At 43.0% G+C, this 22,035-nt stretch overlaps 1 protein-coding gene across 6 annotated transcripts in view; it reads left to right on the top strand.

The window, feature by feature from the left end:
* Nucleotides 1–22,035, top strand: part of Cc2d2a (coiled-coil and C2 domain containing 2A) — a 108,831-nt gene that overhangs the window by 3,642 nt on the left and 83,154 nt on the right. For 2 of the 6 annotated variants that reach the window (XM_047566709.1, XM_047566708.1), the window contains exons 2-4: nucleotides 823–879; nucleotides 3,138–3,221; nucleotides 5,039–5,162. In XM_047566709.1, coding sequence (XP_047422665.1) covers nucleotides 841–879; nucleotides 3,138–3,221; nucleotides 5,039–5,162 — 247 coding nt within the window. In that variant the 5' untranslated portion in view covers nucleotides 823–840. Of the gene's footprint in view, nucleotides 1–822; nucleotides 880–3,137; nucleotides 3,222–3,467; nucleotides 3,764–5,038; nucleotides 5,163–22,035 lie in introns of those variants that run through there. The other 4 variants (XR_007110521.1, XM_047566706.1, XM_047566707.1 and 1 more) reach the window with 4 other exon arrangements.

Below are 22,035 nucleotides of genomic sequence, written 5' to 3'. Positions count from 1 at the left end.
GAGAAATTAGGAGATTCTCACAGTGGTCTATATGAGAGGAGATGGTGCTAGGGTGTTGATAGTGGAGGTACTTAGAGGTGACTAAGTTCTAAATATAATCTGAAGCCCAGGCACCCAAAAAAACAAAAAAACAAAAAAAAAAAAAACAGGAAGAGAGAATGTTTTAATGGACTTTCCTATAAAGAATGAAAATTGAGTAAGCACTAGAAGTAAAGTCTAGCTTTTTTTGTTTTTGTTTTTCTAGGAAAGGACAAATTATAGCACTTCTGACCCTGATAGGAATGAGCTAAGCCAAGAAAGCAGAAAGAAATGATTATCCAGGTGAAAGAGGGGGAATTGTCCAGATCAAGGTCCTAGAGGAGCCCAGTGTTGGGGCCCAGGGACAGGCGGAGGTGCTGGCCAGAAGAGAGCAGGATGATTCGCCTGAGCAGTGGAAGTGACTCTGAGATGTAAATGAGGAGAAATGGTCTTGGGTCCCTCTCTGATCTCATCTCTTTGCTTAAAAAAATGGGAACCAAGATCAAGGGCAGAGAATGAGAAGAGACAGAAAGGTGGAGGTTTACGGGAGAAAAGCTATGAGATTTTCCTACCAGGACTGGATTCCAACCACGGTCATCTGACTTCAAGGCTATGTGCATTGAAGCCAGGGTCATGGCTTCACTTCTCCTCTGTTGCATAATTCCACCAGTCCTAGGATCTGCAAGTCTCCCTGGTGGACAGAAATTCTACTCAGACTAAGGTCTAGTTCATATGCATCGATGTTAAGAACAATATGTCATTGACTTCAAAATGCCTGACTTCTTCATTGTTCTTTGTCTTCAGAGATCCATCACTGCCAAAATGAATTCCAGGGAAGAAAAAATAAAAATAATTACAGAGGTAAGTCGTTACTTAGATGGTCCCTTGGGATGTGTTTTAAATGAGGAAGTTAAGGCCAATAAGAAGCATTTATTGCATATGTTAAAAGAAAAATCTTTAAACAAATAATTTAACTGAGTTTGAACAAGGAACAATTCATAAGTAGAATAACCTCAGAACCAGAAGAGGTTCAGAGAGCTCCCTGCACATGTGGGTAGACAGCACTTAAGGACAGAAAACGCAAGTGAGATATGGGAACAGCTTGACTCATAGCAGCTCAGAGTTGCCTTAGGTGAGCATGGTCTGATCAGTTGGCCACCAAGGATTTACTGAACTTGGCTGCCATGATGGTCTGAGACTCGGGTGTTTGTTACAAAAGAAGTTAGGCTTTCAATTAGTTTATACACTAAATTAGGTTGTAGTTTATCAAGTAGGGTTCGAGGTACAGAGGCGTCCTAGACCAGATTTAATTTCATTCAGCACTCAGGCATGCAGTACAGAGGTGGGTAGATGTGTGGCCAGCCGCCCTGTGGCACTCCGGGTCTTACCTCCGCCTGAACTCTCTGAAATTAACTTGTCATCATTTCATGAATTCCAACCCAATACAGCTCTAACTTACTATGTACTTCTGGAGCCCAGTTCTGCCTGAAGCATATTGATTTCCTTAAGAATTCAGAATGAAGGTAATAGTGGTAGATTACGGTACTAATAAAACCCTATATCCCTGGAGTCTTGCAATTTCTGACTCATAGTGTACAAAAACTAACTAAAACACTGCCAAGACCAGAGAAGGACAGCTGTCTACAATTTGGAAATGGTAGACCACTGAACAGAAGAATCCTTACTTCTCCACTGGCTGATGGGCTCATCAGCTTGAGACCATAGACACAGAAAGGAGACAATTTGCTATTTCCCATGCAGTGCCTCAAAATGCCTGAGGGAACTCATTATAAAACCTTGCAGATTAACTTTGAGCAAAATATCAAGTAGGAATCAACCACATAAATCTCTATTTTTCTCTTCATTTGTACAGCAAATATATTCTGTGCCTCTTGTCCCAGGGGATAAAGCAGTGGACCACATCCTGTTCCTTCATGGAACTGACATTTCATCTTACTGGGAGTCCTACTGGACAGTCTGTCAGTGGTTGAGGATTAAAACATTGGAAAGAAAAAAATGACCTAGATTTCTCACACGTCCATTCTCAGCCAATAAAAATTTAGAATTGAATTTAGAACCAGACTTACACACCTTGATGTTATCATCACCTTATAATCAAGCTGGTGAATCTTTGAGCTAAGAATATTCTCCATTTGGTGGGCCCTAGGGAAAGGAAGCCAGAGAGAGGCTGACACCTTTGCTCAGAGGATGGGGAAGACAGACAGGTCGCATGAACCAAGACCATCCTCTGGTGGGATCTCAGCTCTGCTCTCTGTGATTGAAGTCCACGCCTTCCCTAATCCCGACACAGCAGTCTGAGTGAGATTGAAGACCTTATGTCATATCATTAAAATGCAGGTTTTGTGTTCCAACTTTGTCCCAGTACAAAAACAAAATATTTCCCAATTTCAGAAAAAGAAGATTCATAAGTTGGGGTACCAGGAAGAGGTTCTGTGTTTGTCTTGCAGTTTCTTGTTTTATGATAAAACTTTAAAGCTTGAGCGCTTTAGACTTTCAGCTCTAACACCTGGTGTCTAAGACATTAGAAAGCATAATGTGCAAAAAGCGAATGACATTTGCCATTTTCCCTTTTCAAAGAGATGTGCCAAAATTTCTTCTAACTTGAATCTTTCGCAATGACTTACTGCAGTTTTCCTTCTCCCCACCTGCTGGTAAAGTTGGGAAGCAGAAAAACCAACCCATGAAACCCCAATATGACTCTGAAGTCTGTTCTGGGCTATGGTTCCCCACCCTTTCTGGCAGATTCACTTGTCCCCTTTCTTAGGATTTTGAAAGTGGGGAGCATGTTTTCTTCTTCTCTGTGTCGCCAGGCCTGGAACACAATAAGCGCTCAATAAACGCTGTAAGCATGAACGAGGGTCCGCCACCTACACCACCTCATTCGCGATGATTCTGTTTTGATAGTTTTTCCAGACAGGTCTCTTGTGAAGGGTGGACCGTGGTGGCTACTTAGATTGTTAACTGTTCCTCACCCACAGTGAATGTGAACAGATGGAAGCCCAGGTCAAGATGGAGATTTTAATTTTAATACCTGGAAGACACACCCCTCTTTCCCTCTCTTAATGTTCTCCTTGTCTCCCCTTCGCATTTTAACAAAGGAGTTCACTGAAAATGATGAGGAGGCTGCTGTGGGAAGTCGGAAGAAGAACCCAAAGGGTCAAAGACAACCAAGAAAGAAACGGGTAGGCAGTGATGAGAAAGCCTGTCTGCATGTTGGTGCCCTTGATCAACCGGCCTGCACCCCCAGGGGCCCACACAGAATCTGCCCAGGGAAGCATCCCTTTGTGGGTACCAGTTTGGGGCCCACTCAGGGAAGCAGTGAGGCAGGGATGCAAACAGATGCCCGGTGTGTTGGACCCTGGTGGGGAGCTTACGTAGACGACCCTCATAATAAGGCCGTGACCATACTTAGTGCTTTTCCCTTTAAGTTTTCTCCAATCTCCTGAGAGAGAAGTCCAGAAACATGGAAGAAGCCCGACCTCTGAGCGTTGTCAGTGAAGGCCATAAACCAGCACAGGCGGTAGATGGCAGTGCGGGATTACAAATCTGTGGGAACTCCCTCTTTTTCCAACTCCAAGCCCCAATTCCACTTCAGTCTGAGCCAGAGGCCGATTCCGGCTCTGGGTCTGCTGGCTGTCCCTCCCCCACCTCTGCAGGAGTCCCCTCCTCGGCTGGGAGCGTCCCCATGCAGGATAAGCCTTTTCGAGGTAAATCCATTCCCTTGGTAAGAAGCTGCCCTCCTCTGAGAAGGGACCCGGGAAAGGGCTGTTGTGGATGAGATTGCCTGGAACAATGGAGCAGCCAGCCTGGGAGGGAGGGAAGGGGAACGCCATTTTGCGCCAGTGGTCACGTGGAGAGGGATGGACAGGGGAGGTGGGAGGCACTGGGAGAGCCAAGTCGGGGAAGAAGCCTCCCTCCCGGCTCCTCCAGGCCCCCGCACACCACTTCGGTCCAACTGGGCAGAGGATCCGCCTGCTGTCTTTCCTGCAGGCGGGAGTGAGGCCACCCCAGGGCAGGTTGGAGGCGGAGAGGAGATGCCTGGCCCCACGTGGCCAGCCTCTGTCCACTCTTGGGCACCTGAGAGACTTAGAGCCAGATCGACACCCCGACGCTTTAACCCCTTCCTGCAGTTAGAGCCTGCTGCTGCTCTGTCCCTGACAAAGGCGGCCGATGAGCAGAGTTGAAGCCTCTGGTGTGGAGCCAGAGGCACAGCGAGCCTGGGCCAGCAGGGCTGAGGCTGCAGACTGAGCCGGAGAAAGCAGCCGGAGGAGAGGGCTCTGCCAGCCCTGCACGGCGCAGCACTGACCCGCAGGCTTCCCACCAGTTTCCACCCACACTAGAGCCCTGAGTGGTGGCCTCACTAAGAAGCCGCGGGTCCACCCTGGCCATCTCTTTCAGCCAAACTGCTGTGCTTTGTACAACGCCTCCCACGTGGTGACATTTCCCTGGTTTTACAGATGAGACAGCAATGCTTTCGCCCCAAGCCCACAGTCCGTCTGGCAGCAAGCCCCCCTTGTCGGGTCACAGAGGCAGCGCTGCCAACTCTGCCCACTCATTTTCCTCCCCTGAGAGTTTGGGGAAGACAGAGGAGGCTATTCTGGGGGCGCCCAAAGTGGGGACTCCAGATTTGCCCCAGGTTAGCCTGCCACACTCTAGCAGCTGTTTCCCATGTGTTTGAAGTGGGGAGCGGATCACTCGATGGTGATTTTCTGCAGCGTTCTGCACATTTTACCTAGACAAGGTGAAAATGATCATCGTATTTGGGGATACTTCGGTAATTTTATTTTAAAAAGAAACCTCCTAGAAAAACTCAGGGCCGATGCTGCTTTTCTGGGGGAAGCGGGAGACCCACAGTGACTTGGGTGTCAGGGATTGTCATTGTCCAGGTCTGAATAGTTACCAAGGCCCATCACCTCACTGGTAACCCACGGCATCCCGGGCGAGGAGCAAGCCGACAGGAGCCCTGGGCATCGTTGAACCTCTGCTCTTCTGTTCACAGTTGTCAGCTGCTGGCCCCCAAGAAATGGTGTCAGAAAAATCCCACCTTGGCTCCCAGCAGGAGCCCGGGCAGGAAGAGCCCGAGACTGGCCTCCTGAGCGTGCCAGCCCGACGGGGCCCGCGCAGTAAGTGCCTCTCCATCCATTCAGCCGGTACTTTTTAATTGCGTTCTGGAGATTGAGTTTTAGGGGTATTATTTTTTTATGCATGGTCACTGCCTGTCCAGCCCACTTTGCCACAAATCTGTGAGTCATTTTCCAGGTTAGCATTTGTCCAGGAAACAGGACACCAGCTTGGGGACATGTTTCTATAACCAGATAAGTTAGAAAGCATTGATGAAAATAGAAATGGTGCAGATAATAAAATAGTCAAAGGAGAAGGACGTAGTTGGGGGTCACGTACCTCAAGGACATGGAACTTGAGTTGGGTGTGGAGATGAGGAAGGTCTGAGCTCAGTGACCTACACTCATCCCCGCCATGCTTACCCGTCCCCTCCCGAGAACCTTGGCCTGTATTTCACAGTATTTGCTCTTCTGGGGACAAGGAACATTATCTGCTCATTGTAGGGAAAGCAATTGCCCTTCACTCTTGCTTCTCATGAAGAAAAGTGGATTAGACAGGAGGAGAAGTGTGGTATACTTTTTGATCGTTACATAATTGCTACACTATTTCACTGTGGCAGAGCTGGGGAATAAAGTAACTTGGAAATTAGAGGGTTTGGGAAGTAAATTGATCTGAAGTCCAACCCTAAGAAAAATGTGGTTCTAATCTGAAAGCAGTGAATCAAGGAGAGCTGTTAGGTATTAGTAAAAACAGAACCAGAATTTATCCCAGAGAGCTGTTTCTTTTTCTAAATGCTCAAAATTGTTCATTATGGAAGATTCCAAGTGTCTCAGCTTGGGCTCCCATAACATGGCTCTCCATATCATAGACTGGGTGATTTAGACAATAAAAGTGTATTTTCTCATAATTCTGGAAACTGGGACTCCAAGATCATGAAGCCAACAGGGCCAGTGTCCAGGGAGGCCCTTCCAGCGATGGCCGCTATCCCTCTCTGGGCTGACACGGCAGGGGTTAGTTCTGGAGTCTCTTCTTGTGAGAACTCCAGTCCTGTCGTGCCACAGCCCCACCCTTATGAGCTCACTTGACTCTAATTACCTCCTATAAGCTTATCTCCAAATACAATGACTTTGGGGGTAAGGGTTTCAGTATACAAATTTGAGCGAAACACAGTTCAGTCCTTAGCATAACTACTAGACATTAAGTCGTTGTTTCAAAATCAGTTGAAAAAAAAATGTCATAGGAGGTGACCAGCAATAAAGGCTTAATGTTATGAAAAGTAGATTCTTTCCTTATTTCTAAAATGTAGAGCTGGGTGCTGTGGTGCATGCCTACAGTCCCAGCACCTTGGGAGGCTGAGGCAGGAGGAAAATAAATCTGAGGGCAACCTGGACACTTAGTGAGACCCTGTCTCAAAATAGAAACTGAAAGGTCTGGAAATGTGGCTCAGGGATAGAGCACCTCTTAATTCAAGTCCCAATATCACAAAAAAAAAAAAAAAAAAAAAAAAAAAAAAAAAAAGCAGAGAGGGATAAACTGTCCACTATGGTCATATGGGTGACTATAAAGATTAAACAATAATTGGATATGAAAGTACTTTAAATGTTATGGGACATTAGATAAATAAACAGTATAAAGTATCTGAGACGAAGAAAGTTAATCTATACATTAGTCAAGATTAAAAGCTTTTTTCTGATTCAGAGAATCCAAGGTATGCAGTTACAATAAGACATGCCTGTTGAGTCAGGACATGACCAGGATCTAGAAAGCCCTGAATACGGCTGAAAGCTCTTGCTGATCTGGAAGCAAGGTGGGCCCAGATGCAGAGAAAATGTGAGGAGTGGGGCACCTGATGCGTAAGAAGCCTGTGTGGCCTGCATCCCTCAGAAATGAGGAGTGGAAACCAGCCGAGGACCAGCCACGTGGTCAGGAGAGCAGAGCAGGTGTCACTCATTACACCCACGCACATTAGAGCAGGGACAGACAGGTCACAAGGAGTAAGGAGGCTGAGAGAAGGGAAGGCGGCAGAGTGAGGGTGGAAAGGAGCCCCCGCGCAGCCTGCGGGAGTCTGCACGGAGGGCCTCGGGGAAGGCCGCAGGCGGTGGAGCCGGGATCACGGCGTGTGCAGATGCGGGTGGGGAGAAGGCGAAAGCAGTGACGCCCGCAGACCTCTACCTCGCCTGGGCCGCACACACCTGCTGTTTGCTGGAAGCAGGCGCGGAATCCAGCCGCGTTTAAAATCAGGGACATTGGGCTCCACCTTTGGAAGGCGTGTCAATGAACCTATGGCCATATTCTAAAACCACCACCCTGGTCTTTCTTTAAAACTCTCCTCATCTCACTTTTCCACTCGGAAATAATAAACCTCACACCAAATCCAGAGTCAGTCTTGAGGCCCAAGGCTCTTTAGTCCTTCCATCTGAGTTTGCCACTTTCCCCCATCAGTCCACTTTGGTTGGCTCATTCCTGGCTCAAAAGTCCTCATGGCTTCCTGACTTCTGAGCTTTGGTTCCCAGTGAGGGAAGTTCTCCGTGTGTTTATTACACAATTGACTGAAAGGCAGTCATTCTGTAGCAGTTAAGTCCATTGGCTTTGGCATCAAAGCGGGTACCTGTCTTACTCACTTGGGCGAGTTTCCTGACCTTCCTAAACTTCAGTTTATTTGTAAAATAAGAGTGGAATGTCTCAATACCTACAGAGTTTTTGTCCCGTTGGAGGGAAAGAGAGAATACAGCTGAAATGAGCATGATAAATGTATCATGCAGCTGGTGAGGCATACTACAGAGAAAGATACAGAATAAGCGGAACAGGACTCTAGTGGAATGAGAGGAAGAACTGCTATTTATAAAATAAAGTGAGAGATCTCAGTAGGGTGAACGTTCCAGGAGTAGCCATAAAGCAAGAGTGTGCTTGGTGTGTTTCAAGAACATCCAGAAGACGAGGGATGTTGAAGGAGAGTGAGCCGGAGGAAAGGGGGAGGGGACTTGTACCCAGTCCTGGGGCTCCTTGGACTTTTAATCCAAGTAGATGAGAGTTGCTGGAGGGTTTGAGCAGAGAACTAAGGGACTGGACTCAAGGTTGAAAGTTGCTGTGCTTAGATAGACTTTGGAAGGGACCAGGGCAGAACAGAGGCAGTTGGCCCACCCTGTCACACAGACTGTCCTCTCGCCTGGCTCTGTTTTCCTTTGGTGTACACATCACCTCCCAGATCCTCCAGTGAGCTTCCTGTGGGCTGGTTATCTGCTCTGCTGAAACGACACCTCTGGACAGCAGGGCTCTGTCCCCTGTGTTCACTCTTTGTGTTGTCTTTGCAGCACAGGTTTTAGCTTAATGCAGATCTCTTGTCTCTTTGCTTTTTTTGCTTGTGCTTTTGAGGTTATATTGAAGTGATTGTCAAATTCAATATCGCTAAGCTTTTCCCTTTAAGTTTTCTTTAGTAGTTTAATGTGTTATATTTTATGTTTGGGCCCTTATCTACTTTTCGTTAATGTTTGTATATAGCATAAGGTAATGAGCCAACTTAATTATTTTGCATGTGGCTGTTCATTGTTGAACACTGTCTTTCCCATTGAGTGATCTCTGCACCATTGTTAAGAATCAGCTGACCACACACTCCAGCGCCTATGTCTGGGTTTTCCATTCTATTCCACTGCTCTTATGACTGTCTTTATGCTAGTGCCATACTGTTTTGATTACTATAGTCTTGTAATATGCTTTGAATCCAGGATGTGTGAAACCTACTATGTTCTTTTTTGAAATTGCTTTAGCTATTCAGGATCTCTTCTATTACTTAAAAACTTTAGGACAGATTTTTCTATTTCTGCAAAAGAAGTGCCATTGGGATTTTGATAGGAATTGCATTACATCTATAGACTGTTTGGGGTAGTATTGACATTTTAACAACATTAAGTATTCTGATCTTTCCATTTGTCTGTGATTTCTTTCATTTCTCTCAGCAAAGTTTTAAAGTTTTCAGTGTACAAGTCTTTCACCTCCTTAGCAGTTTACTCCAAAGTATTATTTTTATCTTATTGTAAATGGAATTATCTTCTTACTTTCATTTTTGGATTGTTTATTGTTGGTATACATAAATGCAACTGATTTTTATGTGTTAATTTTGTATCCTGCAACTTTGTTGAATTCATGCATTAGTTCTAACAGTAACAGTTTTTTTTTTTTTTTTTCATGGATTCTTTTAAGCTTTCCTGTATATAAGATTATGTCATCTGTGTACAGAGATCATTTTACTTCTTCCTCTCTGGTGTGGGTGACTTTGAGTTTTGTCTTGCCTAATTGTTCTGGGTAAGACTTCTCTATGTTGAATAGATGTGGTGAGAGTAGTTATCTTTTTGCCTTGTTTCTGATCTCAGAAGAAAAGCTTTCAGGTTTTCATTGAATATGATGTTAACTGTATGACCTTCATAGTCCCTTTATTATACTGAGGTAGTTGCCTTCCGTTTCTAGTTTATTTGGATGTTTTGATCATGAAAAACTGTTGAATTTTGTCCAATGATTTTTCTGCACCAGTTGAGATCATCATGTGGTTTTGATATTAATTCGGCTAATATGACGTATTGCATCAGTTGATTTCCATATGCGTCAAACCTTCCTGCACTCCTCCTCTCTTTTAAATGTTCAGGGGAAGTTGCATGTTTGCCAGTGAGCCTGCTGGGAAAGGCTGTCTTCCCTGGGCTGGAGCTAAGAGTCTATAAATGAATCATGAGGCTTTTCCTCCTGACAATCTATAAATGCTGTTGCCTCCATTTTCTAGATGAAACCTCAACTTCAGTGCTCCCCGAGTCCTAACAAGAAAGTTTATATCCATAGATTGACACTGAGAAAGGTATGGAACTCTGATTTATCTAAGACTTTTACTCCTGAGAAAGGGAATGGGGGTATAAACAGACAGACCAATGGGTAGGTAGGCAGACAGATAAACAGATCCATCTGGTAGCCTTGAACTCTGAGAACTTAAGACCACCTTCTGAGCAAGGCCACGGGCTGGCAGGCACCCAACTCAGGTCTTTACGTGTACTATGCTACTAATTATCAGAGCGCTCCTGTTCTCAGACATTGTTTTATAGATTAGGAGACTAGAGTCCAGAGATCATCGACAGCTAGAAGCGATGGAGCCAAAATCCAAGCCCAAGTCTGTTGACCCCAAAGCCCACAGTCTTGCTTTCTGCATTACAGTGCCATTCTCCACCCACGAATTTAACCCTGGCTGGTTTTCCCACAAAAGATGCAATGGCAATGCTCCAACCCAGCAGCGGTTCTCAGCAACCCATGGAAGACTCTTAATATGAGACAAAAGTCAGTTCAGGAGCTGAACAAATAGCTCACCTCGGAGAGCGCTCGCCTAGCATGCGCAAGGGCCCTGGTTCGAATCCCCGGCCCCTCAGAGGGGAGGAAGGAAAATAAGCAAAAAAAAAAAGTACTCAAAAGTCAGCTCAGAGGTTTCACAAGATTCTCAATCTGACTACCCCTCATTTTTCCCAAAAGATTGACACTTGGGTAGATCATTGCTTTTCCCTTCCCTAGAATTACCCCATTGCCTAATTTTTTTTTTTAATTTTTTGTTTTTTATGTAGTTTTTTGTCTTATCCTAAATAAATCTCATCTTAAATAAATCAATGAAAACATGCTGTCCCTTTGAGAAGCATGCCCTACTCCTGGTGGGCACAGCAGGCCCTGTGCTCCCACGCCCCCTGGGCTATGTGAGTATCTGAAGTCATCCTGTGATGGATGCCCGGCCCTGTCACCACCACCACCACCAGACCTGGAGACCTGGAGGCCAGAGACCGCCTTTCCACTCTGCCTGGCCCAGTGCTGACCCGCAGATGGCGCTGCACAGGACGTGCTGGGTGAGCTCGGTCTCCAACTGGCTCCTCTGGTCTTTGCTCCAGGCCCTGCCCCGTGCAGGCGTGTGCACTTGCCACCTTGAATAGCGTCCCTTACAACCGAGTCTGCGCCTGGATGCCAATGTTCCTCCCTTGACTCTCCCAAACCTCTCATGGATCTGGGCTGCCCCTCAACACTACCACCTTGAACTTGTGCCCATCTGTCACACTATGGCATTGCTACAGGTCCAGGGTTGTCAAGGTCAGGCTGCATTCAGAAACTGAAAGGCCAATATCACCGACCCTATGTCCTCACACACGGCACTAGACTCATGCCCAGAGGTGCCATCTCCCCTGTGAACAACCTCACAGAGCCCCGCCGTGAAAACTTTGACTTCTAGTTTTCTAATCAAACACATATAAAGTCAGAGCATCCAAATAAAGCCTTTCACTGAACATGTCCTAGTTCCAAATCAAATAAACATCTCGTTTTAGAGTATACACATTCCACCATGGTTCCATCTTCCACCATCTCTTAAGAGAATAACCATCAAACGCTAAGTAGTTTCTTATGAACATAGATTTCTTCATTACTAACATCTGTTTCCCATTCATTCATGTTAGTGTCTCTGATTAAAGTCTCTTTTCAGAGCCAATTTCTCAGTATTGGTTGAAAAGAAAGTTCAGAATCCAGTGAAATTTGGTGTAAATGAAATGGATAATTGACTTTAGGTCACCAAGACCTGGAGAGACTGACCCAACACACTACATACTGTAACCAAATACAGTCTGAGACCTGGGGAGGGCGGCCCCAGGGAGTGGGGTCCTGGGAGTTGCCCTGGAGTCCAGCAGCTGCAGAATGGGAAGAACATTCTGGTCAGAGGAGGCCCAGGAGGACACAGGAAACACCACCGTAAACCAACACCACAGCTGCCCACCTGACAGGGCTCCCGGAGGACCCCGTGGAAGGACTGAGACGTGTGAAAAGCATGACCCATATTTCACGCTAGTCAGAGCTTCGATTCTCTAGCTGCCTTTCAAAAAGTTTCTTCAAATCCAAATGGCTCCAGGCTCATCTTTTACCATTTTCATCTCTGATTCTCTCTTGAATGCACTCCAAATCTAAAATATCCCCCCTCATCCACCAAAAATGTCCTTGTCATGGTTGCCAGTGAACTGCCCACTGGTTAAACTCCTGTCAGCTCTTGGTCCCAAGCTTCCTTGGTTTCCAGCAGCAAAGGAAGCAGCTCTGCACTGCTCCTGGGTTTCTACCTTGCCTTAGGTGCTACACTTGCCTGGTTTTCTTTCTTCCCTCTGTCACTTCGGGTGGTCACACCCCACCCTCAGTGTCGGAGCCCTGCAGGCTCAGGACCTGGCCTCTGTATCAACACTCCTTCATGCTGTCATTGCTCGGCTTAAATCCCATCTGTACACTGACCAGCCCCAGATATCTCCAGCCTGCATCTTCTCTAGCCTAAATATGCAACAACCACTTTGCATATCTAATAAGACAACTTATGTTTTTAATAGCCTGATTGAGGTAACCTTATATATCATGAAATTCATGATTGTAAGTGCACACTTCGGTGATTTTTTGTAAGCATAAAGGCTTTTGCCATAGCACTACAATCCAATTTTGATTTTGTTAGCCCCAAAAGTTCCCTTGGATCTACTTATCTCCAATCCCAACCCTAACCCTAGACAAACACTGATCTGTTGGACATTACATGTAAATGGAACCATATGTTATGCAGTGATTTGCATCTGGCTCCTTTGGGGGAGTATTCATATATGTGGCATGTATCTACATTTCATTCCTTTTTATGGCTGCATTGTATTCCATCTTAGGGACATACCACATTTTGTTTATATACTCACCTATTAATGGACATCTGAATTATGTTCATTTGGGTGCTATTATAAACAGTGTCACTCTGAACACCTGCAGCATGTCTTTGTGTAGCCTTATGTTTTCATTTCTCTTGGGAAGGTTCCTAGTGGTAGACTCTCTAGGTTACATGATGAATTTGTTTAATTTTTTAAGAAGTGGTCAATGTGTTTTCCCAAGTGGCTGCATCATTGTACTTTCCACCAACAGCGTACGAGAGTTCCAATTTCTCTGTATCCTCTAACTTTAACTACAAGGTCCCTGGTGATACACAGGGGTCATGTTCCAAGACCCTCAGTGGATGCCTGAAATTGCAGATCATACTGTTTTTTCTATACATAACTACCCATAATAAAGTTCAACTTATAATTTAGGCACAGTAAGAGATTCACAATGTTAATATTCTGTAATAAAAGTTATGTGAATATTACCTCTAGAAATATCTTATTTTTTTCTGTGGGTCTTAGCAAACTCAGCATATGATTTTTTCTGTCCTGATTAAGTTAGAACTTTCACCTTTGCACTTAAAAGGAAGCACTTCCCCACTTCTTTTCGCATGTCGGAATTGCCAGCATCACCCCCCTTGCACTTTGGGGTCATTATTAAGTCTAAGGAGACTTGAACACAAGCATTGCAAGCATCCCGGTAGTTAATCGGACAGCCCAGATGGTTACCAAGTGTTTAGCAGCTGGTGGTGTATACAGCAGGGATACCCTGGACAAAGGGATGATTCGTGTCCTGGGCAGAAGGGAGCTGAGTGGTGTGAGATTTTATCCCACTCTTCAAAACAGTGAGCCATTTTAAACTTATGAATTGTTCATATCTTAAATTTTCTATTTAATATTTCTGGACTGTGGTTGGCCACAGGTAACTGCAGGTAAGGAGAGAACAACTGTCTAGCTTTTGAGTAGCTATATAGTGGTATTTCATTGTGTTTTTAACTTGCATTTCCCTGATGATTCATGATTTTGAGTATTTTTTATATTATTAACCATTTCTTTATCCTCTTTTTAAAATATTTTTTAAATGTTGATAGGCCTTTATTTTTATTCATTTATTTATATGTGGTGCTGAGAATCGAATCCAGGGCCTCACACATGCTAGGCAAGTGCTCTACCACGGAGCTACAATCCCAGCCCATTTGTTTATCCTTTGAATAAAATTTCTATCTAAACTTTTTTGTCATACTGTAGAGTTGTAAAGAGTTCTTTATATATTCTAAAATAAGTATATATCAGACATATAATTTGTAGATATTTTCTCTAAGCAAATGGCTTGTCTTTTCACTTTCTCAATAGTGTTTTTGAAGTACAAATGTTTTTAACTTCGATAAACTCAAATTTATTTTTAATTATATCTCATGCTTTGGAGTGGTATTTAAAAATTCTTTGCACAACATCAGGTCATGAATTTTTCCCCTGTGTTTTCCTCTAGGAGGCTATTGTTTTAGCTTTTACTTACATAGTTAGATCTATGATCTATTTTGAGATGACTCAAATTTTACTCAGCTGAATCTGAGTTTCTGATCTCTCCCAACACTGATCTGTTCCTGCTACATCTTCTCCATCTTACTAAGTGGATATTTCATTTTTCTATTGCTTGTTCCAAAAGCTCAAGAATCACCCTTGACCGCTGTCCTTTTATCTGCCTACATCTGCCCACATCAAATCACCACCAAGACCTGCCTGTCTGTTAGTCAGCTTCTCTCTCATTGCTGTGACCAAAACACCTGACGAGAACAACTCTAGCGGAGGAGCAGTTTATTTTGGGCTATGATTTCAGAGATTTAGTCCATGGTTGGTTGATTCCATTGCCCGGGGCCAAGGTGAGGCAGAATATCATGGCAGAAGGGCTCAGTGGAGGAAAGTCGTTCAGTTCTCAGCAGGCAGGAGACAGAGAAAGGAGAAGGGGCTGCAGGAAAGATGAACCCTTCTAGGGACCCCCCAGTGACCTACTTCCTCCAGCCATGCCTCAGCTACCCTCAGCTGCCACCCTGTTAGTCCATTCAAATTAGGATGGGCTGATGGGGTGAGGGCTCTCATAACCAATCACTTCCCCTCTGCCTGTTCTTGCACTAACACAGCTTGGGGGACACCTCGGATCCAAACCATAATAGCACTGCTCCACCTTCAGAATAAATCTAAAACAGGACCCTCTCTCACTACCTCCACCACTACCACCCTGGTCCAGACCACGTGCCTCTCTTCTAGAACAAAGCAACAGCCTCCTGACTGCTCTCCTTGCCCTCATTCCTTCATTCTGTCCTCCCCGCAGCAGCCAGAGTGAGCTTAGGAAAATAGGTCCTGCCATTCCTCTGCTCTTCCCTTGAATGACTCTCGCTCAGCCCAACACCCAACCCTAGCCATTTAGGATGCCCCCACCGCCAGCTTGACTCCCTCTTCCTCTGTGACCTGATGGTGTGGCTTCCCGGTATCTCTTTACATTGTGTGTGTGTGTGAGAGTGTGTGTGTGTGTGTGTGTGTGTGTGTGTGTGTGTGAAAGAAAGATGTTCTTGGCCGCTCTGGGAGTCTATCGAAGTCCTGTGTGAAGCCCCCTGCCCTGTGCCACACCACAATGACGTCAAAGCACCTGGTCTCGTCCAGACAGATAGGCCCCAAGCCTTGGGGGTCAACTGAGGCATGACAAAGAGGAAGGGGCAGCAGGCAGGGACAGAACCCCAAGGCCCAAGGAACTCGGGAGAGTTGTGCCAGATGAGGGCTTCCGAATGTTCGACTAATCTAAAATGAGAACGTCAACAAGGCCATAAGAAAAAACCTGGGAGAACTAGAAAAGAAGAAAGTCACCAGAGAAGTCCCCCCAGAGCGGCTCCGCAAATCGGAATCACCAGCCATGCGGGGGCTCCTACCTCAGGGAGAGCCTGTTTTGACTTCCTTTTTCTGTAGTGAGACATAAGTGATACCAGGCTATTTTATAAAAATTAGAAAATCAGGAGAAAGAAGTAAAAGAAAATAATGCCCCCCATTCTTACGCCCCAGGGCCAGCCACCCTTCACCTTCCCGCCCTCTCCCTGCCCTGCCTTCTTCCTGCCTGGAGGTGGGCAGAGCCCTGTTCCCAGAGAACCACCGTGGTGCGCAGGGCATGCTGGGTTCCTGCCTCTGACTCTCCACCCGGTTCGCTTTCCTCCCGGGCCCTGGCTTCTGTCCTCTCTTCCTGTCCTGCTTCTGCTACTGAAGTGACGCTGCCTTCTGTCCCACACTGTCCGACTCCTCATTTACATTCCGTCCCTGGAATTTTTCAAGGCAGATGATTTTTATGGGGGGAGTTGAGCAATGGGAGGGGCAGAAGTGGGATAGTTGAGGCCAGCGGGCCCGAGCCTCCACACCCCTGCCTCCAAGAGTTCTGGAAATACTAGCTGTGTGTTTTTAAGTTGCCATAAATTTTTATCATAGTTTTAGTCGCTAAAGATTTCATCTCTGGCCTCTTGTAAATGTTTATGTTTAAAAATAAAACTGTTTATCCATTTTGTTTCCCGAAGGAATCTAAACATCACAGTGATTTGATCACCACGGTCGGCTAAATCAGAAATAATAAACTCTTTCTTAGCCGTTGGAAATTTCATACCATCTCCTTCTTCTCAAATGCCTTCCACTTCCCTGCCAGATTTTCTGTATATTTGTGCTTGAGAATCTTCTATTGTCCACCCTGAATTTTGATTGAGCTGTATTAGAGATCTCAATAAAACAAAATTGGTGAAAATACAGAGAGGCTGTGAAAGTCAATAATTGTTGTTTTTTTTTTTTTTTTATTGTACACAAATGGGATACATGTTGTTTCTGTTTGTACATGGCGTGAAGGCATACCATTTGTGTAATCATAAATTTACATAGGGTAATGTTTGATTCATTCTGTTATTTTTTCCCTTCCCCCACCCCTCCCACCCCTCTTTTCCCTCTATACAGTCCTTCCTTCCTCCATTCTTGCCCCCCTCCCTAAACCTAACTCTAAACCTAATACTAACTCTTCCCACCCCACATTATGTGTCCTCATCCACTTATTAGTGATATCATTCTTCCTTTGGTTTTTTGAGATTGGCTTATCTCACTTAGCATGATATTCTCCAGTTTCACCCATTTGCCTGCAAATGCCATAATTTTATCATTCTTTATGGCAGAGTAATATTCCATGGTGTATATATACCACATTTTCTTTATCCATTCATCAATTGAAGGACATCTAGGTTGGTTCCACAATCTGGCTATTGTGAACTGAGCAGCTATGAACATTGATGTGGCTGTATCTCTGTAATATGCTGATTTTAAATCCTTTGGGTATAGGCCAAGGAGTGGGATAGCTGGGTCAAATGGTGGTTCCATTCCAAGTTTTCTAAGGAGTCACCATACTGCTTTCCAGAGTGGCTGCACTAATTTGCAGCCCCACCAGCAATGTATGAGTGTACCTTTCTCCCCACATCCTCGCCAACACCTGTTGTTGCTTGTGTTCTTGATAATCGCCATTCTAATTGGGGTGAGATGGAATCTTAGGGTGGTTTTGATTTGCATTTCTCTTATTACTAGAGATGTTGAACATTTTTCCATATGTTTGTTGATTGCTTGTAGATCTTCTTCTGTGAAGTGTCTATTCATTTCCTTAGCCCATTTGTCGATTGGATTACTTGCATTCTTGGTGTAGATTTTTTTGAGTTCTTTTTAGATTCTGGAGATTAGCGCTCTATCTGAAGTATGATTGGCAAAGATTTTCTCCCACTCTGTAGGCTCTTTCTTCGCATTGCTGATAGTTTCCTTTGCTGAGAGAAAGCTTTTTAGTTTGAATCTATCCCAGTTATTAATTCTTGCTTTTATTTCTTGTGCTATTGGAGTCCTGTTGAGGAAGTCTGGTCCTAAGCCGACATGTTGAAGTTCTGGACCTACTTTTTCTTCTATAAGATGCAAGGTCTCTGGTCTGATTCTGAGATCCTTAATCCATTTTGAGTTTAGTTTCGTGCATGGTAAGAGATATGGGTTTAGTTTCATTCTGTTGCATATGGATTTCCAATTCTCCCAGCACCATTTGTTGAAGAGGCTATCTTTTCTCCATTGCATATTTTTGGCCCCTTTGTCTAGTATGAGAAAATTGTATTTATTTGGGTTTGTGTCTGTGTCTTCTATTCTGTACCATTGATCCACCTTTCTATTTTGGTACCAATAACATGCCGTTTTTGTTACTATTGCTTTGTAGTAGAGTTGAAGATCTGGTATTGCGATACCCCCTGCTTCACTCTTTCTGCCAAGGATTGCTTTAGCTATTCTGGGTTTTTTATTCTTCCAGATGAATTTCATAATTTCTTGCTCTATTTCTGTAAGGTACATCATTGGGATTTTAATTGGAATTGCATTAAATCTGTATAGTACTTTTGGTAGTATGGCCATTTTGACAATATTAATTCTTCCTATCCAAGAACATGGGAGATCTTTCCATCTTCTAAGGTTTTCTTGAATTTCTTTCTTTAGTGTTCTGTAGTTCTCATTGTAGAGGTCTTTCACCTCTTTTGTGAGATTGATTCCCAAGTATTTTATTTTTTTCGAAGCTATTGTGAATGGGGTAGTTTTCCTAATTTCTCTTTCTGAAGATTCATCGCTTATGTATAGAAATGCCTTAGATTTGTGTGCATTGATCTTATATCCCGCTACTTTACTGAATTCACTTATGAGATCTAACAGTTTTCTGGTGGAATTTCCTGGTTCCTCTAAGTATACAATCATATCATCAGCAAATAGGGATAGTTTGAGTTCTTCTTTTCCTATTCGTATCCCTTTAATTTCTTTGGTCTGTCTAATTGCTGTGGCTAGAGTTTCAAGGACGATATTGAATAGAAGTGGTGAAAGAGGGCATCCCTGCCTTGTTCCAGTTTTTAGGGGGAATGCTTTCAGTTTTTCACCATTTAGAATAATATTAGCCAGGGCTTAGCGTAGATGGCCTTTACAATGTTAAGGAATGTTCCCACTATCCCGATTTTTTCTAGTGTTTTGAGCATGAAGGGATGCTGTATTTTATCAAATGCTTTTTCTGCATCTATTGAAATAATCATGTGATTCTTAACTTTAAGTCTGTTGATATGGTGAATGACATTTATTGATTTCCTGATGTTGAACCACCCTTGCATCCCTGGGATGAAACCCACTTGATCATGGTGCACTATCTTTTTAATATGTTTTTGTATGCGATTTGCTAAAATTTTGTTGAGAATTTTTGCATCGATGTTCATTAAGGATATTGGTCTGAAATTTTCTTTCCTCGATGTGTCTCTGTCTGGTTTAGGTATCAGGGTAATATTGGCTTCATAGAATGAGTTTGGGAGGGTTCCCTCCTCTTCTATTTTCTGGAATACTTTGAGAAGTATTGGAATGAGCTCTTCTTTAAAGGTTTTGTAGAACTCGGCTGAGAACCCATCTGGTCCTGGACTTTTCTTTGTTGGCAGGCTTTTGATGACTTCTTCTATTTCATTACTTGAAATTGGTCTATTTAAATTGTGTATGTCCTCCTCGTTTAGTTTAGGCAATTCATATGTCTCTAGAAACCTGTTGATGTCTTCAAAATTTTCTATTTTGTTGGAGTATAGATTTTCAAAATAGCTTCTAATTATGTTTTGTATTTCAGTCGTGTCTGTTGTGATATTTCCTTGTTCGTTCCGAATTTTAGTGATTTGGGTTTTCTCTCGTCTTCTCTTTGTTAGTGTGGCTAAAGGTTTATCAATTTTGTTTATTTTTTCGAAGAACCAACTATTTATTTTGTCAATTTTTTGTATTGTTTCTTTTGTTTCAATTTCGTTGATTTCAGCTCTGAGTTTGACTATTTCCTGTCTTCTACTACTTTTGGTGTTGGTCTGTTCTTCTTTTTCTAGGGCTTTGAGCTGTAGTGTTAGGTCATTTATTTTTTAAGTTTTACTTCTTTTATTAAATGTGCTCCATGAAATAAATCTTCCTCTAAGTACTGCTTTCATAGTGTCCCAGAGATTTTGATATGATGTTTCTTTGTTCTCGTTTACCTCTAAGAATTTTTTAATTTCCTTCCTAATATCTTCTGTTATCCATTCATCATATAATAGCATATTGTTTAATCTCCAGGTGTTGGAGTAGTTTCTGTTTTTTACTCTTTCATTTATTTCTAACTTCAATCCATTATGATCTGATAGAATACAAGGTAGTGTCTCTATCTTCTTGTATTTGCTGACATTAGCTTTGTGGCATAATATATGGTCGATTTTAGAGAAGGATCCATGTGCTGCTGAGAAGAAAGTGTATTCGCTCTTGGTTGGATGGTATATTCTATAAATGTCTGTTAAGTCTAAATTATTGATTGTGTTATTGAGATCTATGGTTTCTTTGTTCAATTTTTGTTTGGAAGATCTGTCCAGTGGTGAGAGAGGCGTGTTAAAATCACCTAGTATTATTGTGTTATGGTCTATTTGGTTTCTAAAATTGAGAAGGATTTATTTAACATACATGGATGAGCCACTGTTTGGGGCATAGATGTTTATGATTGTTATATCTTGTTGATTTATGCTTCCCTTAAGCAGTATGAAATGTCCTTCCTTATCCCTTCTGACTGACATTGGCTTGAAGTCCACATTATCTGAAATGAGGATGGATACTTCAGCTTTTTTGCTGAGTCCATGTGCATGGTATGTTTTTCCCCATCCTTTCACCTTTAGTCTATGGGTATCTCTTTCTATGAGGTGAGTCTCTTGCAGGCAACATATTGTTGGATCTTTCTTTTTAATCCAATCCGCCAGTCTATGTCTTTTGATTGATGAATTCAGGCCATTAACATTCAGGGTTATTATTGAGATATGATTTGTATTCCCGGTCATTTGGTTCATATTTAAAATTTTATTTATTTATTTTTTGACACATCTTGGTTCCTCCTTTATTTGACAGTTCCTTTAGGATAATTCCTCCCTTTGCTGATTTGCTTCTTTGTTTTTTATTTCTTCCTCATGAAATATTTTGCTGAGAATGTTCTGTAATGCTGGCTTTCTTTTTGTAAATTCTTTTAGCTTTTGTTTATCATGGAAAGATTTTATTTCATCGTCAAATTTGAAGGTAAGCTTTGCTGGGTATAAGATTCTTGGTTGGCATCCATTTTCTTTCAGAGCTTGAAAAATGTTGTTCCAGGCCCTTCTAGCTTTTAGGGTCTGGATTGAAAAGTCTGCTGATATTCTTATTGGTTTCCCCCTGAATGTAATTTGGTTCTTTTCTCTCACAGCCTTTAAAATTCTGTCTTTATTTTGTATGTTAAGTATTTTCATTATAATGTGCCTTGGTGTGGGTCTGTTGTAATTTTGTGTATTTGGAGTCCTATAAGCCTCTTGAACTTGATTTTCCATTTCATTCTTCAGATTTGGGAAATTTTCTGATATTATTTCATTGAATAGATTGTTCATTCCTTTGGTTTGTTTCTCTAAGCCTTCCTCAATCCCAATAACTCTCAAATTTGGCCTTTTCATGATATCCCATAGTTCTTGCAGATTCTGTTCAAGATTTCTTACCATCTTCTCTGTTTGTTCAACTTTGTTTTCGAGGTTAAATATTTTGTCTTCAATATCTGAAGTTCTGTCTTCCAGGTGTTCTATCCTATTGGTTATGCTTTCTATGGAGTTCTTAATTTGGTTTATTGTTTTCTTCATTTCAAGGATTTCTCTTTGGTTTTTTTCAATATCTCTAACTCTTTATTGAAATGATCTTTTGCTTCCTGAATTTGCTCTGTTAACTGTCGATTGGTGTGATCATTCAATGCCTGCATTTGCTCTTTCATCTCATCATTCAAAGCCTGCATTTGCTCTTTCATCTCATCGTTTGCTTCCCTAATCATTTTAATTATGTACATTCTGAACTCCCTTTCTGTCATTTCTTCTGCCATGCTGTCGTTGGATTCTATTGATGTAACATCTAGATTCGTTTGGGGCATTTTCTTCCCTTGTTTTCTCATATTGTTCAGGAATCAGTGGGTCATTAAGATATTGCAGATTTCCTCTATCGACTTATAGTGTTCCTGAAGATTGCTAGTATATCCCCTCTTATCCTTCAGTAGCCTGAAGTCTTGGAGGAAGTTGATAATGCGGAGCTCCACAAAGAAGCTGCCTCTCTAGGGTGGTGACCCTCAGGTGGCGTATATTCCCTGCTAGTGGTCAGAGGTGTCTCCACTTGTTGACCAATGGTCATCCAACGGGGAACTAGGCTGCGGGCTGAGGCA

The sequence above is a fragment of the Sciurus carolinensis genome, chromosome 10 (assembly GCF_902686445.1).
Source record: "Sciurus carolinensis chromosome 10, mSciCar1.2, whole genome shotgun sequence".
NCBI lineage: Eukaryota > Metazoa > Chordata > Mammalia > Rodentia > Sciuridae > Sciurus > Sciurus carolinensis.
The sequence above is the reverse complement of the archived record's forward strand: the minus strand, read 5'-3'. Positions and strand labels throughout refer to the sequence as shown.